The following is an 18,581-nucleotide window of genomic DNA, read 5'->3' on the forward strand; positions in this document are numbered from 1 at the left end:
ACCGCGCTAACCGCTGAACCGTTTGGGTGCTCCTTAACAGGGTAGCTTCTCATAGGTCCCGGTAAGCATTAAAACTATTTGGGGGGAGAGTACTACCACCCTTCCAAGAGAATTTACAAAAAATCGAGACTTGAACGCATTATAGAATATTTTTCCCCCTCAAATTAGATATTTGAAATAAAAAACAAACATTTAAAGTGCCATTAGAGGCCTCTAGGGGCGTAGTCGATATTAGATACATATGTAGACAAGGAAGAACAATAACTTTTTAGATAGAAATTAAAAGGTTAACTTTTAGCACCAAAAGAAACTAAGCACACAAAGTATATTTGGATTTCCTACTAGTATAGAGGGATGCGACATTGAACAGTAAGAATAATTCCCTTCCCCCTTTCCTCCCACGACTCTTAATACTTAAGTGTAAAATTTTGTATTAAGTAGCTTGTAAAATTTAGGGGGACGAAAAGGTTGTAGATTGATTTAACCTATGTTGTCCTCTCCCTCCCTCAGATACAGCTAACTTTTATCAGTATAAGAAGGGTTGTATAAAGTTTTAGAGTAAATCTAATAACAAAGATTTACTCCATAAGAAAAGAAGTAAAATATTAAGGGCGGTTCCGCTGCGAATTATTTACGAATGCTCAGCTGCAGATTGCTATTGTTATCCTTATAATAAAGCTTCAATTCAGCCGCTTTTTTTGCGACTGTGGCTTCAAATAATTAAATATTTTGGCGAATGACGGTAACTTATATTATTCCTTCCGATTTTGGTTCATTTAGCTGTTTGGCGGCCGCCAAATCCTAGTAAAACTTGGGTATAAAACTTTTTTTCTTACCTTATTTCTTATTTGCGTATCTTTTACGTTTTATCGCAGCTAAAAGATACAGTTTATTTATATTTTTTAATTGATTATTCAACAAAATATTGAATTTAGATTATTTTAATTAAATTAGTCTGGTCTTTTTATTTCATTATAAGGTACAGTTTTATTACGTCATTTTCATATAATCTTATTATACAAGTAACAGGAAATCTGTCTGTCTTCACTAACTACTGAACCATACAATATGGTTCTCCTTTTCACTGAAGATTTATAGAGGTCCAGGAAACTGCTAAGATTTTTATTTTCTATGAACGACTAAATTATATTTAAACATGAAAAAGCCTCCATAAAAAGCTCAACAATTTACTTTTTTACCTTCCACGTTTCCATAATTTTTAGGAAATAGGATTATCTGAATATTAAATATAATACAACAAAATTAAAAATTAGACGTTATTATTGAAATTGGAAAGGTTTATTTTCAAATTTGATGAATATTCTAATTTTGTAGGATGGAAGTTTTATGGGATCCACCAACTTTGTCAAGTCTCTCTGGTTGCCAGATATTCAGGTAAGCTTTGCATTCTAATTTCCTTGTTAATTGCCTCGTTGGGGCGGGATTATCCTTCGATTTTAAGTGATCATCTAGTGAAGTCATAACATCATCTGCTTGTTGATGGGATGTGATACTCTTTCCATGGATATTAGGTTAAATAACGTCCAACAGACATCCAACCATTTTATTGCACGATCTTTGTCCGAAAGTCCTAGCAGTGTATGATAATGAGTTGCGCCTGTTTAAGGGTCAAGACATTATCCACTGTTCTCCATATAAGTGTCACGTGCCATACATAGCAGCAGTATGTAACATTTTTAACGTCTCTAGTAAAACGCGGCGTGGAAAAGCTTCGAATATGACACATATCCGCTATAATTTTTGCTAATACCGCGTGTTTGCTAACATTACAATGTAAAAAGGATAGCAACATTCATAAATAGCAGCGTTTCGGAGCTGAGCCGGGAGCCGGGAACAGCAACATTTTTGGTAGAGCCGGAGCCGTATTTTTCGTTAAAAACGGCTCCGGCTCTAGATTAGCTAAAAATGATTTTTTAATGTAATATTATAATTTGGCAACAGTATATTTCCATATAATAAACTGAAAAACTATTGTTACTTAACAAATAGACACACATCCTTCTACTTTTATATAGCTTTAATCAAATGAAAGAAAAATATTTTATATTATTTATTTTATTTTATCAAATTCAATAATGAACAAAAATTGATATATTAATTTTAAGGTAGGAGCCGGAGCTGGAGCAGGAGCCGGAGCCGTATTTCCAGATACGGCTCTGCGGAGCCGGAGCCGCATCAAAATTAAACGGCTCCGACACGCTGATAAATAGAGTAGCACAAAAAATCCCAGATAAACAGACAAACATAATTATAGAGCAAATGTTCAGTAGGTATAAAATAGTGTAATGGAAACAGAAAGAGACAATATAATAATTGTAGAAAATCACGAAACTTTCTTAGAAATTATACATATACATATAAGTCTATATAAATATTGTTGCACGATGTCAGACGAAGTTGTATGCTGGATACAAAGAGTGTGATAGCAATAGAAAGAGTAGGGGGAATGCTTGGACTTTAATAGAATCAACTTATAACCATGCACAGTTTTGACATACATTTTTTGTGCTCTGGATGTTGTCATCCTTTATTTAACTTTTCTTACCCAAGCACTAGGCAAATAGATGATTAATTTTAACATGATGACATTCATAGTAGGGATCTTAAGGGATAAGATTATGGATAAAGCATTGATATACATCCCTTATGATGATAAACAAAATTACCCCTTCTGTAGATTAAGATTTAAGATTATTTTTCTATAGTTAGTAACCAAAAAAAGAATAAGATTATAAATCTTTGGTTACTAGTGTAATTTATAGTCAAATGTCCCATCCCTCCCAGGCAAATGTATGATTAATTTCAACATGATGCTATTCATGGGTATAGTAATTAATCATTGTCCACTAGCCACAAATATGAACTCACACACATATACATACACACACACATAAACATACACATACACACTAAGAGATATAAGTTTTCCGGAATTTTAATGTAGGGAGTAGATTTGAAATCTGCATCAAATTTTAAGGATTTTTTATAACATTCGTTTTTTGTAAAATTCTTTATCTAAAAGCGAAAATACATTTTAAGTTAATTAATTTTAAATCCACCAATCACAGATGCCAAAATTAATTAACTTAATTTGTATTTCCGCTTTTAGATAAAGAATTATACAAAAAACGAATTTTATAAAAAATCCTTAAAATTTGATGCAGTTTTCAAATCTAATCCCTACATTGCAATTCCGGAAAACTTATATCTCTTAATACACACACACACATACACATACAAGAACAGGGGGGGGGGGGCATTTAGTTGTTTATTACACTCGACCCCAAAACTTATAATTGGTCTTCTTGTTCGTTGGCTTAACAACTTTGGGGACTTTTATTGAATTTTGATTGGTTGCTTAAGTTTAGTGTCCAAACGTCATTTGATCACTAATTTTATCTACAGATGGGCAAAATTTGAGTATCATTATGAGGGATGTACTGTACATCAATCGGCCATTGTCTTATCCCTGTAGAGCCAAATGATAAAACAAAATAATTTAATTAATTACTTCGAGGAATAGGTCAAATGAAGAAATATAATTTGCTAATTTCGTCTTTTCGGTCAACCAAATTTGGTAATTTTATTCATAATTAATGTTTGACTTACATAAAGTTGACGCAAAATAGTTTTTCTTTAGACGAAACATCCCTTGTCCCTTATCTAAACATTTATTTTCATTGAAGAGGTAACTTGCCAAAAGAAAACAATTTATAAAGATAGTTACAAAGATTTCTGTCTTTTTAGAATCTCTGGCAATTTAGGTACACCGTAGGTACAGTTAATTCCCTATATGAAGTACTTGCGGTTTCGCCCCTAGCCTCTATGGGCTTTGCCCCAAAAGGTTTGATCAAACCAATTTTTCGTATTTTAAATTTAAAGGATTTTTTTTGGGGGGGGGGGGAGTCGACCCCACTATTTTAATTTTAATTTTTTTTAAGGGGGGGAATATTTTTATTTTTGGGGGGGTTGGGGGTTCCCACCCCCCAAGAAAATAGTTATAAACCTTCCCGGGACCTATGAGAAGCTACCCTGTAAAAGAGAACCCGATCGGTTCAGCGGTTAGCGAGATCCTTTGCTACAAACAAACAGATAGACAAACAAACAGACAGACAAACAAATAGACAGACATCATTCTACTTTGTATTATAGATATTACTAGCGGCTTAGCCCCTAGCCTCTAGGGGCTTTTTTCTAAAGGTTTAGGGGAGAATTTTAAAAATTTTGTTTACATTTTTTTTAGATATTTTCTGTATTTTATAACATTTTATAACTCCTTATATCATTTTATAATTCTTTATAACATTTTATAACTCTTTATAACTTTTTATATTTATTTATATTGATTTATATTATTTAAAACCTTTGAATTTTTCTTTTTTTTATTGTTTTTAAAACTTCTTTGCCATTAGCCTTTTTGGGGCTTCGCCCCTATTGGAGAAGGAAGTTTTTCAAAATCTTTTTGAATTTGACAAAACAAAGTTTAAAAGAAGAAAAGAAATTTAAAAAGAAGAAAAATAATTGAAAATATAAAGAAAATATAAAAAGTATAAAAAAAGATTCTTTTACTGCAAATGCATCACAATCAAGAAATGTGAAAAAATGACAAATTGCAGTTTCTTAAAAATGCTTCTGTGAGGTGCTAAAAAGCATTTCACCTTTAAAACTCATTAAGGTACTTTTCTTATACCTTTTCCTAAATTAATATTGAAATTCTACGATTTTAGTATACATAATAGAAGAGTTATTTTAATTTTTCTTGCACAACATTTTTCACATAAAGCATTTTTGGAAACTATGTACCTATCATAGAGGCCGTATTTTTAGAGATAATGAAAAACACCTGTTATAAATTTGATGTACTTTTTTACAGAGAATAAGGACATATAATCGTTTTTTCTGTATTCCTTCTGGTTGTGTCAGAAAAACGGAAAACGCAGTTTTTTTCTGAAACACCGTGTATATAAAAACATAAAAAAACATTAAAATTAGAAAAAAAATTTTAAAAAAAATTTTGGGGGGGGGAAATTTTCATTTTTGGGGGGGTTTGGGGTGTCCCACCCCCCAAGAAAATAGCTTAAAACCACCACAGGACCAATACCAGGACAGGTATATACCCTGAAGAGTAGAATCCAATCGGTTAAGTGGTTACTGAGATTTTAAGCTTCAGACGGACGGACAGACAGACGGACGGACGGACAGACATCATTCTACTTTGTATTATACAGGGTGTCCCTCGTAAACTGTTTTTTTTTAAACGCTTATTACTCCCTTAATATTTGAGCTATCTTCGTAAAATAAAAAGTATTTGACAGCCTGCTACTGACCATTTTATGGGGTAATGATAAAAAATCCACAAAATAGACAGGAAAAAATCTACGAGGTATTACATAAGAGGCTAATTTTATTGAATTTAGACTAACCCACAAGAAAATATATGCTTTGTGAACTTTAAGATTAGCTAGGGTTCAAACGGCTGGTCGCTCAGACTTTCTAAGCACAAAAATGGAAAAGGCTTGACATGGCATACCAGAAATTCTCAATATTCAAGAATCTGAAGTTTAATATAAGTGAACAATACGTAAAAATAGGCATAATATTGATCTTTTTTGTTAATTTTTCATGCGCTTGCTTTAAATGCACACAAGAACCTGAAATATACCAGACTTTTTAATTATACTACAATGCCAGTTCTTATAATGTCTGGAGAAAGTCTTTGTGATCCACCGTTTGACCACCAGCTGCTTTAAAAGTTAACTAAGGCATATTTTTCTTGTGGATTAGTCTTATATTCACTAAAATCAGCCTGTTATGTATTACTTTGTAGATTTTTTTCTGTTAACTTTGCGGATTTTTCATTACTATATCATTAAATGGTCAGTAGTAGGCTGTCAAATACTTTTTATTTTACTAAGATAGCTCAAATAGTAAGGGAGTAATAAGCGTTTAAAAAAAAACAGTTTACGAGGGACACCCTGTAGATATGACAGTTTATTTATTTTTAGATATAAACTTTAAGAAATATTCTTTTTATATTTCTTAGTATTAAAAAGAAGCTCTTTTTTAAGGTGGTCATTTTTCTAGAGGCTATTTCTCTTGGGAAGGTGAACTAACCCCCCCCCCCCCCCCCCGAAAAAATAGCTATAAACCTACTCTGAGAAGTTTCAATCGAAAGGAGAACCATGTCGGTTCAGTGATTAGCGAAACTCTTCGTTACAAACAGATAGATATCTTGTTATTTTATTTAAGGACTAGCGGCTAAGCCCCTAGAGGCATCTAGTGGCACTTAAATGTTGTTTTTTTTTAATTTGTCTATGTTGCGTTCAAGTCTCCACGCAAAGGCGGAGACTATTAAAAAAAAATTGTTATAACGCTTGGGAGGGTGGTGACATCCTCCACTAAAATAGTTATAAACCTTCCCAGAACCAATGAGAAGTTACCCTGTAAAGGAAAACCTGATCGCTTTAACGGTTAGCGAGATCCTTACAATACAATAATGTTACTGTTATTATATTATTATTGAAATATAATTATTTTTTAGATCTTCAAGTGTAAACAGTTTAAGAAGAGAGAAATAGTAACTGACGTAGCTGGTCTTATTTTATGGAATGTAAGTATAACTCTATTATTGTTGAACTACTTATGCAATATAATTCCAAGGACGATGAGACTCAATATTGTAACCAGAGCATCTCTATAATCAAGTCTCAAAATGTCAGTATTATATATTTAAGTAATTTTGCGATAGATTTTTTTATTTATAGACGTTTTTTATCACGTCACACATAACACTTTCCGTATCTCCTTAATTCAGACTTCAATGGAATATTTGCCAATGTTCGTTTGTTGCTATTGGACGTTGATGTTCATGTTTAAGTATTAAATCTACTCTACAATTATAGTGTGTTGTATCTTTTAATTTTTTTTTTTTGAATGGGGTCATATATTTTTAATAAATATTATGACATCAAAACCAATAATTCGTAACAAGAAACTGAATATAATTAAGAGTATAAATTAGAGTACATATAAAAATAAAAACATGTATTCATACGTTGATTCATGTTACATAATTCATTATAAGTGCAACTACTCTATATATTCGAATATTCGTTGTAATCTTTATTTTATTTCGCGATTTTTGGACCAAGGATTCTAAGAGGGGGAAGGGGTTTAAAAGGTCAATATTTTTCACCCCTTAAACCAAAAATCTTTGGGCGCTTCGTGCCCTGGTTTAAATCCCATACTTTTTACAAATCTGGTAAAATTTTGAAAATTAATACACAAAATGAGCCTCTCACTCCCCCCCCCCTTCCATTTAAAGAAATTTAAGGGGATTTATTACAACCCCCTAAATAAAATTTTGGGGGTCTAAACAAACAAAAAAAAACATGCAATTTTTTCCCTTTTAAATTTGAATTACCCCTCCCCCCCCCCCCCAATTGAGGTTTCTTAATAACCCACACCACTTTGAAAAAGCTTGGGCATGCTTTCGTTGGACTTTATTGTCCTTGTTTTCTTGATAAATAATCAGCAACACTAAAATTAATTACCAGCTTGTCATAAACATGCCACACAGTTTTATAAATAAGTCGTCAGGATTGTAAATAAACCTGTAAATAAACGTCCAAGATTTTTTTTTTCGTTATAACCCCTTGGACATCCTTACCTGGGTCACTCTGGGAGGGAAGAGACATTGGATTGTTTCCCCTACCGCGATTATTTCTTTTTATTTATTTCAAAATAAGGAGTTTTTTTTGTGCCCTACTAGGCGTTTTAAGGGAAAACATTTGACATTTGACAAATATGGGGTTTTTAAATCAGACAGTAAAAATGACAGGGCGTGGAATAAATCTAGTTTATTTCCTTGTTAATGCATATTTTATAATGTTTGACTTGTTAAACTCGTTTTCCATGACGCTATAACTTATTGTTTACTGTAAAACTTATTCTAAACTTAATTAACTTGGCAGTTTCCCTTAAAGTGCATAATTGACCACAAAACCCCTACCCCCGTACTTTGAAAATAACAGTAGGGTGTTTTTTAGTGTCTTACTTTAGGTTTGGTTAGTTTCTATTTGGTAGCCCCCTAGAGTTAGGATCTTCCACAGGGGATTAGAATGAATGGAAAAAACTAACCCCCAACAATCATTTCAATTTATTTTAAAAAGAGGGTCGGGTGTTTTTGTGCTCGCTAGGAACTTTGGGGTAAATAATCCTAAACTTTGTGTACTGCTATACAGATACAATTTTAAGTTTAAGTAGCGTTGCTATTTCTTTGTTAGTCTGTAAGTTATACTGTCATTACGTAGGGTAACAAAGTATTAACCAAGGACATTTATGAATAAGACAATGGCCGATAGAAGGATTAAGCATAATTTTTAGGTAATTGTTTGAAAATTTTGTACTGCGAGTTTGTACAACATTCTACATTTTAGGGAAGTTTCACGTAAGTTCTGAGTAGGTTATAGGCTACTTAATTTTTGAAATAAAGTCATAGGTTGGTTTTGAGCTATTTTCCTGCCCCCTTCTTTCCCCTTTACGTAGACATATCAAGTAATACTATTGAAAAAAAGGAATATAGCATGCTCAATTGAATAGCAGACGAATGGACAGACAATGGCATACCTTAATAATATAGCAACTACAAAACTAGAAAGTTGTATTGCAATAAAAGTTTAGCGTATAATTAGGACTGTAACAAAAAGTTTTTTTAGTCACGAAGATACTCTATAATGCACTTTGTCTGCCCGTGCGCCAGTTCATCCGTAAGGCTGTTGTGGAATTGTAATTTCTCGGCAGTTTTTTGTTCATGCTACGAAAGACAAAAATACATATTTCTTTATAAAGGTTTTGTGATATTCTTTGAAGTATAGTATATTATCCTTCTTTTTATCTCTACTAGCGGCTTCGCCCCTAGCCTCTAGGGGCTTTGCCCCAAGAGGTAATTAAAGAAAAAAAATAATTACCTCTGGAGATGCCCCCACAAATTTTAAATAGTTTTAAGAATTAAGTACCTGATGAGAAGCCCCCACTCAACTTCTAATTTTAAATAATTAGAAAATAGCCTAAAACCACCACAGGACCAGTAGGTATATTCCCTGAAGAGTAGAATCCGTTCGGTTCAGTGGTTACCAAGATCTTAAGGGACGGACAGACAGACAGACGGACGGACGGACAGGCAGACATCATTATTTATTATGATGTCCACCCGTGATTTATTTTTGGCTCCGCTTTTATGAATGTTGTCATACCTTTTTCATTGCACCTGTTATTTGTGCACAGTCAAATGTTGGAAAATGCTTTACGAGATCAAAATGTACCATATTTTTAGTATCACAGCTACTTTTTTTGTACGTTAGTGTTTATCATATTCATATTATCTATAATACAAAGTAGTAGGATACTTGTCTGTCTATTTGTCCGTCTGAAGCTTAAGATATCGGCAACGGCTTAACCGATTGAGCTCCTATTTTCAGAATCCATTGGCCCTGTGTAGTTTTTTTGCTATTTTAATTCAGGGGGGGGGGGGGGGGGGTAGCATCTCAAGGATATAGACAATATATGTATGGTAATAAGATATACATTCCCAGTGATGATTTCCTAAATTTCCATTACTTCTATAATTAAATTATTGGTTGAAAAGTTAAAACTAAAATAAATTTAGGTCGAGTAAAATAATATTATGTAAAAAAAAATTTTGTCATATTTCATTTTATTAAGTTTTTTGTTTATATTTTGTACAGTGATAAATATCGAATATTTCCGCCCACTTACACAACATAAACAAACAAACAACAAGGACAAATATGGCCATAAGTTGCGGAGCAATGACAAAAGTTTAATTGTTTAAGATTGAGTTGATTATATTTGGATTCTGTTCATGTGTTGAATGCCACAGAGTAATTATTGAATTATTAGCATTCTTTGTTTTTACATCTTTTAAAATATCCATTAAACATAAAAGAAAAATGATAAAGACGTAATTTAATAAGTGAGAAGTTTTTCTAATTAAATTAAAGTTCTTTAGGATATAAATAGTAGTTGAAGAAAAACTCTTCATCAGGAGTCATATCCATGTCGCCGAATAAAGTTGCGGTGGATTAACATAATACAGCAGATTCTAGACAATTGGAATCCATTTACTTGGATGTTGCACCAGAGTTGCATGTACTTTGATAAAGTAATACTCCAAGCTGGCTAAAATAACGAAACCCCCATCCACCCTCTTTACCTCATCTTCCTCCTACTGGATTGACGAACTGACCAACTAAAGGTCCATGTAAGGAAGCTAAAATTACGTCAAACTTTCCCCCTGTCAATATATCTAAGAATATCCTATATTCATTAGATTGGATGCTTTCACCTAAGGTGCATTGTTGAGCACTGATATACTTCCCATCCTTTAATTTTTTAAATAAAATGAAATAAGTGGTTAAGAAAGGGTAATTTTTCGCTTGTTTGTTTATTACTTTAGGTTAGGTTAAGTTATTTTATGTATTAGGTAGCAATTCAGGTTAAGACCCAGCTGGGTTTTGAAAAACTACCCCCCCCCCCTGCCTTCTCTGAATTTTCTATTATTTCAAATATAAGTAGAGGGGGATAAAATTGCTTAACAGACAATATATGTGAAAGCACTGGCAATTGTATTACATTTATTTTATCAAAAATATTTGATATTTGATATCATTTCTAGAGGCAAAGCTACTCTTTAAGTGTTCGTGACTGTCTGTTTGTCGGTAATAGTGCTAGTTTTATTAGGTGTGCAGATATTTTCTAAAAAATCCTAGAGCGATTTTAAAAGATTCCCTCTAGAGGGTTTGTTATTTGTATATATTTATCCTCTAAAAGGTTAGCCAACTAGAGGGTTTGTCGTTAAAATGTTCGGGTATGGTCCCTTTCGTGGTTACGCCTCTTAAGGGGCGTTTCGTCGAATTTTCAAAGTATCTTTTCCCTATTTCTAGCCCCTCTGGGGGGTTTCTAACCCTGCATGGCCAATTGCCTAACCTTGCGAGGCAATCACCTATCCCAACTTAACCTAACCCAACCTAAAAGAACCTATCAAAAGTTACTGTGAAAATACGACGAAACGCCCCTTAAGAGGCGTTGCCGCGAAAGAGACTATTCCCTACATATTGAATTGTCTTATCCCTGTTTTCCTGAGCACAATTAGATATTCATGGGATAAAGATTACACAGAGAATATATCTTGACATATTTATGCCGAGCAGAATACAATTATTCTGTATATACAGGGAGGATGCTGTGAGTATTGGTGCAAAAAATATGACGTAACAAAAAAAATTAGCCAATGAGAGTCCACTATAAACTTTACCATTGGTCAATAACGGCCTCTCATTGGCTAATTTTTTTTGTTACGTCATATTTTTTGCACCAATACTCACAGCATCTACAGGGAGGGAGGGCACATTGCAGCACTTTGGATAACAAAGGTGCCCAAAGTTCTATAAACACGTTCTCTTATATGTTGGATCAAAAACTTAATTGGTTGGTACCAACTAGCTGTCCATACTTTTACACCGATAATTTTCATATATTTTGTGGATCATTTTAATGTCCCTAACTATATACTAAATTAGGTGGGTGTTTGTGTGTCCTGTTACATCTTATAACCATATAAACTTACGTTGTAAATAGTGAATAAATTTTTTTTGTTTATTTGTTTCTTTCCCTCTGGTGGTCATTCAAATAAGAATAATAATATTTTCTTGGTATCACAAACATATTTATACAATTTATGAATTTATCTTTTTTCTAAGATTTTTAAAAGCGAAGCTTTTCTATAATTAGGGTCGGTTTGTTTGTCCGTCCGAAACTAATAGCTTTTTTCGTTAATTTAGGCATGTTAGAATTGTCCTATCGGTTTAAAACTTTGCATGGGGATTCCTGTAGTAGTTCATTTTAAACATGTTGATTTTTTAACAACAAATTTTTATGTGATCTTATTATCCGATTGATCTAATTTTTGGTACAATGATTAATGGGTTAACTAAGACAATATTATTGGCGAAGCAACTCTACAATCAAGTCATAAAAATGTAAGTATGTATATAAACATTATTTTGTATCAAGCAGTTTTTTAAAAAAAATTTACTTACAATTTCGCTTCGACTCTTATACATATATTATGATTATTCAGTTCTGACACTATCAAGTGTTAATGTCCGTTTGTCCTATCGTTTTAGAGCTTCGCTTTTATGGATGTTGTCATCCTTGTTTAGGGATGAGTAGGTAGCATGGAAAAATAATTATTTTCTTTTTAATTTATCTACCTCAAAAATATTTTAAATAATGAACCATTTTTTTATTTTGTTTATCTGTTTCTTTCCCTCTGGTGTAAATTCAAATAAAAATAATAATATTTTCTTGGTATCACAAACACATTTATATAATTTATGAATTTATCTTTAATTTGTATAATTTTTTAAAGTAGAGATTTATAGGATCCTATTCCTATGTTAATGTTATACAAGTAACCCACTAAAGCCCTATGGGGCTATAGAATCATACACTTATATTACCTAACCAAAAAAAAGAATGTAATATTTCAGCCATTTTAAAGTACTTTCATATTGAAAACATGTTCATTTTATGCAAGATACATGAAAATGTATAATAAAAAATATTCGTAATTAATTGTCAAAAGTCTAGTCTTTTTTTTCAAGTTTTTCTGATTGTTGAGCTTCACTGCAAATGGACATATTAGTTCTTGTTATTTATTACACAAAGAAATATGAGATTGTTCCTATTCCCTTAAGATTTGTGTTTGCCATCAAAATAATGGATTTATTATTACTTGGATCTTACACCAGATTAGCATATACACTTATGAATTGAAACTTCAAGCTGACTAAGATCTACCTATTTACCCCATTCCCTTTCCTCCTACCGGATGAACGAACTGACCAATAAGTGAGGTCCATATTAGCAACTTGAATGGACGACAAATTTTCCACTATCAATATCCACGTATTTGATATCCATTGCTATTATAATATGGAATATCGACAATCAAACACTATGTTTAAGTCTAAGCTACGCAAAGTTAGCTTTTAAATAGGTTAGGGGTAACCCAACTTTTCCCTCTCCCAAACAATTTCCCATAACATTTGAGAAAACAAGGCGAATTTATACCCCCCCCCCCCCCCAGAATATTTCCTTAGAGAAGGGAGGGGGTTGTTTATTGTTTAAAATCGTTTCCGTAAATGTTTTTCAATTTGTACGTGCATGGAACTATATTCTTTATCCCCGTTTACCTGACTATCTATAAATATATATATAGATTGTCTATTGTATCTTTTGTATACATCAATAACAAAGCAATTGCAAACTTTAAAGTTTATAACTCTTGGGAAATAAAGGATTATTAGTTCAGAGACTATACCTTCTTCATATTTTATAGGGTTGTCTGGTACTAGTTTAACAAACAAGGATGATTACATCCATATGTATGAGAAGCAAAACTCAACAAATCAGACAGTAACACATACGAATAATATTAAATACAGAGTAGCAACGCTTTAAAGATTTTTTTACATTTTCAAACTGGAATACAAATATTCCATAATTAAATTATGGTAATTGTTTTAAGAACCAATATTGAAAAAAAAATTAATACAATATTTGTGTTATAAAAGATAAAAAATCATAATATCTAAAATATCTATATTTGAACTCCTTTTAGTGATATTAAAGCTTTATAAATTCTAGAAGAATTAACAAAAAAAAATATTAATTTTCAAAGAAAATGCACCTATTTTTTGAATAAATTTTATTTAATGACAAAATAAGATTATTGTTTGATCATGTTCTATTAATGAGAAAAAAGCTGTTACAAATCCATTATTGGAAAGTAGGCCGCCTATGCGCCCTTTTAAATTTGTTGGTATTCTATCGATTATGCAATGTCACGAGTTTATATGCAATTTCTAAAAGCGAAGCTTTTCTATAATCAGGGTAGGTCCTTCCTTACGTCCGTTGCAGTTAGCTTTTTTCGTTAATTTAAACAGGTTAAAATTGTACTATCGATTTCAAACTTTGCATCATGATTCCTTGAACAGTTAGGTACGACTTTGAAAGCGCAGCAACTCTATAATCGTTACCAAAAAGTCCGTACGTTCATTTATAACATGCTGATTTTGACAACAAATTTTTGTATGTTAAAATTATCCGATTAATCTGATTTTTGTTATACTGATTCCTATTACAACAAGGTATAGTGTTATAGAGTTATTAAGTTCTGACACTAAACAAGCGTTAATGTTCGTTTGTCCTTTCATTTCAGAGTTTTGTTTCTATGGACGTTGTCATCCTTGTTCTTTTTAAAACTTGGGCTTCATAATTGCGATGCAGTGGGTATTCTAAAAAAATGGTGTATTTATTGGTAGATTAGCAAAATATGTGAATTTACCAAAATGGTGTAATCTAGAATCAATTAGGAAATCCTTAGATACTTTTATTAGATTAACATTGCATATTATCTTTAGCTTTATATAATGAAAATACATTACAAAAATGTTTATTTTAAAAGTTAATTTGTAAAAGGTTGTTTGTCTGACTTTCTGATTTTCAGAGCTTAACAATAATGCATGTTCTTCCTTTTTAATTTGGTTATTTAAAAAACAAAGACAATATGTAGTATTATATTCTTATATATATTTAGGCCTAAAAGTACAGACTAAATAAAGATTTAGTTCTGTATATTGTAGCCAGGGATCTCAGGGGATAAGACAATAATGGCCTCAATTAAGACAACACCTTCTTTATATTAAAACTAGTGAAAATAAAAAAATTTGGAAATGGGAATTTTTTTATTTTTAGGGGGGTTGGGGTGTCCCACCCTCCTAGAAAATAGCCTAAAACCACCAGAGAACCAGTAGGTATATTCTCAGAAGAGTAGAGCCCAATTTGTTCAGAAGTTACTGAGATTTTACAAAAAATGTAAAAAAAAAAATTTGGGGGGGTGGTTTTTTTTAGTTTTTGGTGGGGTTGGGGTGTCCCACCCCCCCCCCCCCCCCCGGAAAATACCTTAAAACCTTCACAGGACCAGTAGGTATAATCCCTGAAGAGTAAAGCCCAATCGGTTCAGCGGTTACTGAGATCTTAAGCTTCAGACGGACAGACAGACTGACAGACATTGTTCTACTTTGTATTATAGATTATTAATAAAAAGTTTGGCTACTACTATTTTGTGCTACCCAATCAAGATTTAATAAAATTCTGCAAGCCAACGAATAAGAGAACATGAATATAAAACTCTGGGGACCAGAATTATTTACACTCCAATATCCCCTCCCTCCCTGACTATTGTAGCCAATAACTAAGTTATAGCAAATTTATTTAGGCTGGGTAAGAAAATGTAAGATAATATTCAATTATGAGGCAAAAATAATACATACTACATACATTATGCTTAGGGGGGAAGTGTACTTAGGAATGTAAATTATTATTGTACCCAATGTTTTATAAGCACAGCTTAAAACATTGGGTACTCTTAATAAAGCTCCTCCCTCCCTCTTCTCCATCCAATTAAGGTAAAAGGGGTTACCCCAAAAAACAAACCACTAAAAAAAAAAACATTTTACCCTTCTTCTACTCTTAAATACCCTAATAGTCGTCTAGGGGCGTAGCTGCTAGATACACATAATTTGATAGATGAATTTTCTTTGTATTTAAAGTGAAGAAAGCATGGCAAAATTTCTCTAAACAGTTCTTTTTTTCTTTGTTTATATTTCCTTTTTGTAATCTGTTTTGTCTACATATTAGAGTTTACATGAGCAAGTAACAAAGTTATTATTCAACCCAGGGATATAGAGATAGATAATTATAATAGTTTTGTCTGTATATTAGAGTTTACATGAGCAAGTAACATAGTTATTATTCATCCCAGGGATATAGAGATAGGTTATTAGAATAGTTTTGTCTGTATATTAGAGTTTACATGAGCAAGTAACACAGTTATTATTCAACTCAGGGATATAGAGATATGTAATTAGAATAGTTTAGTAGGCATATTAGAGTTTACATGAGCAAGTAACAAAGTTATTATTCATCCCAGGGATATAGAGATAGGTAATTAGAATAGTTTTGTCTGTATATTAGAGTTTACATGAGCAAGTAACAAAGTTATTATTCATCCCAGGGATATAGAGATAGGTTATTAGAATAGTTTAGTCTGCATATTAGAGTTTACATGAGCAAGTAACAAAGTTATTATTCATCCCAGGGATATAGAGATAGATAATTATAATAGTTTAGTAGGCATATTAGAGTTTACATGAGCAAGTAACAAAGTTATTATTCATCCCAGGGATATAGAGATAGGTAATTAGAATAGTTTTGTCTACATATTAGAGTTTACATGAGCTACTAACAAAGTTATTATTCATCCCAGGGATATAGAGATAGGTAATTAGAATAGTTTTGTCTGCATATTAGAGTTTACATGAGCAAGTAACACAGTTATTATTCCTCCCAGTGATATAGAGATAGGTAATTAGAATAGTTTTGTCTGCATATTAGAGTTTACATGAGCTACTAACAAAGTTATTATTCATCCCAGGGATATAGAGATAGATAATTATAATAGTTTAGTAGGCATATTAGAGTTTACATGAGCTACTAACAAAGTTATTATTCATCCCAGGGATATAGAGATAGGTAATTAGAATAGTTTTGTCTGCATATTAGAGTTTACATGAGCAGCTAACAAAGTTATTATTCATCCCAGGGATATAGAAATAGGTAACTAGAATAGTTTTGTCTGCATATTAGAGTTTACATGAGCAACTAACATAGTTATTATTCATCCCAGGGATATAAAGATAGGTAACTAGAATAGTTTTGTCTGCATTTTAGAGTTTACATGAGCAAGTAACATAGTTATTATTCATCCCAGGGATATAAAGATAGGTAACTAGAATAGTTTAGTATGCATATTAGAGTTTACATGAGCAGCTAACAAAGTTATTATTTATCCCAGGGATATAGAGATAGGTAATTAGAATAGTTTTGTATGCATATTAGAGTTTACATGAGCAGCTAACAAAGTTATTATTCATCCCAGGGATATAGAGATAGGTTATTAGAATAGTTTTGTATGCATATTAGGGTTTACATGAGCAGCTAACAAAGTTATTATTCATCCCAGGGATATAGAGATAGGTAATTAGAATAGTTTTGTCTGCATATTAGAGTTTACATGAGCAGCTAACAAAGTTATTATTCATCCCAGGGATATAGAAATAGGTAACTAGAATAGTTTTGTCTGCATATTAGAGTTTACATGAGCAACTAACATAGTTATTATTCATCCCAGGGATATAAAGATAGGTAACTAGAATAGTTTTGTCTGCATTTTAGAGTTTACATGAGCAAGTAACATAGTTATTATTCATCCCAGGGATATAAAGATAGGTAACTAGAATAGTTTAGTATGCATATTAGAGTTTACATGAGCAGCTAACAAAGTTATTATTTATCCCAGGGATATAGAGATAGGTAATTAGAATAGTTTTGTATGCATATTAGAGTTTACATGAGCAGCTAACAAAGTTATTATTCATCCCAGGGATATAGAGATAGGTTATTAGAATAGTTTTGTATGCATATTAGGGTTTACATGAGCAACTAACAAAGTTATTATTCATCCCAGGGATATAGAGATAGGTAATTAGAATAGTTTAGTATGCATATTAGAGTTTACATGAGCAGCTAACAAAGTTATTATTCATCCCAGGGATATAGAGATAGGTTAATAGAATAGTTTTGTCTGCGTATTAGAGTTTTTTTTTATTTTAAGCAGCAGCTAAGAAAATTACATTTCCCACCCTCTGGAGCATTACAGACGAATTGAGTTATAGAGCATACTCTGTGTTTTTTAAAGAACCAAATAGGTAAATTACTTTCCCCTCCAGACAAATGTACAAGTAAGTTATTGAGAAGCTATGCAAAACCTAATGGGCAAATATAGAAGATTTTGAAGCCCATAATCTTGTTTCCATTTATGCTTTTCTGGATCCCTTACTTAACCAATAACATAGAGAGACATATAGTAATAGAAGAGTGGGAATGATTTAATATTACTTGGATCTTATTATATACTCTTGTGAAGCTGGCTAAAATAATGATCCCTCATCCATCCCCTTAATCCATCACCTCCCCTCCTATTAGATGAACGAACTGAGCCATAAATGATGTCCATGTTAGCAACCTAAATTGACAACAATCTTTCCCCTTCCATCCATTAGAATGGGAGATATAATTACAACAAAAATAGGGAGGGCGATAACAATGATTGTTAAATAAAACTAAAACCTATAGATTTTCTTTCTAATTTGGCGATAACAAAGGTATAATTTTACTTGTATAAGGGCCAGCAGCCGCGCGTTAGCCGACTGTAAGCCGCAGGGAAATAAACCTTTTACAATTTTAAAAATCAGCTTGAAAAATTCCAATTGAAGGTTTGATAGTCTGAAGGTGACGTCTTAGTTTCTTTTCAGTTGTATTATCCATTCTTGACAATTTTTCTATGGTATAAG

The 18,581-nt window shown here is 32.2% G+C and overlaps 1 protein-coding gene across 1 annotated transcript in view; it reads left to right on the forward strand.

Annotated features, from left to right (window-relative positions):
- Nucleotides 1-18,581, forward strand: part of LOC145334511 (gamma-aminobutyric acid receptor subunit gamma-4-like) — a 105,367-nt gene that overhangs the window by 12,367 nt on the left and 74,419 nt on the right. The window contains exons 5-6 of the mRNA XM_080179970.1: nt 1,336-1,395; nt 6,563-6,631. Of these exons, the coding sequence (XP_080036096.1) occupies nt 1,336-1,395; nt 6,563-6,631 (129 nt within the window). The remainder of the gene's footprint in view (nt 1-1,335; nt 1,396-6,562; nt 6,632-18,581) is intronic.

Source organism: Acartia tonsa, chromosome 12, assembly GCF_053477335.1.
Source record: "Acartia tonsa isolate MP-2025a chromosome 12, ASM5347733v1, whole genome shotgun sequence".
Classification (NCBI taxonomy): Eukaryota; Metazoa; Arthropoda; class Copepoda; order Calanoida; family Acartiidae; genus Acartia; species Acartia tonsa.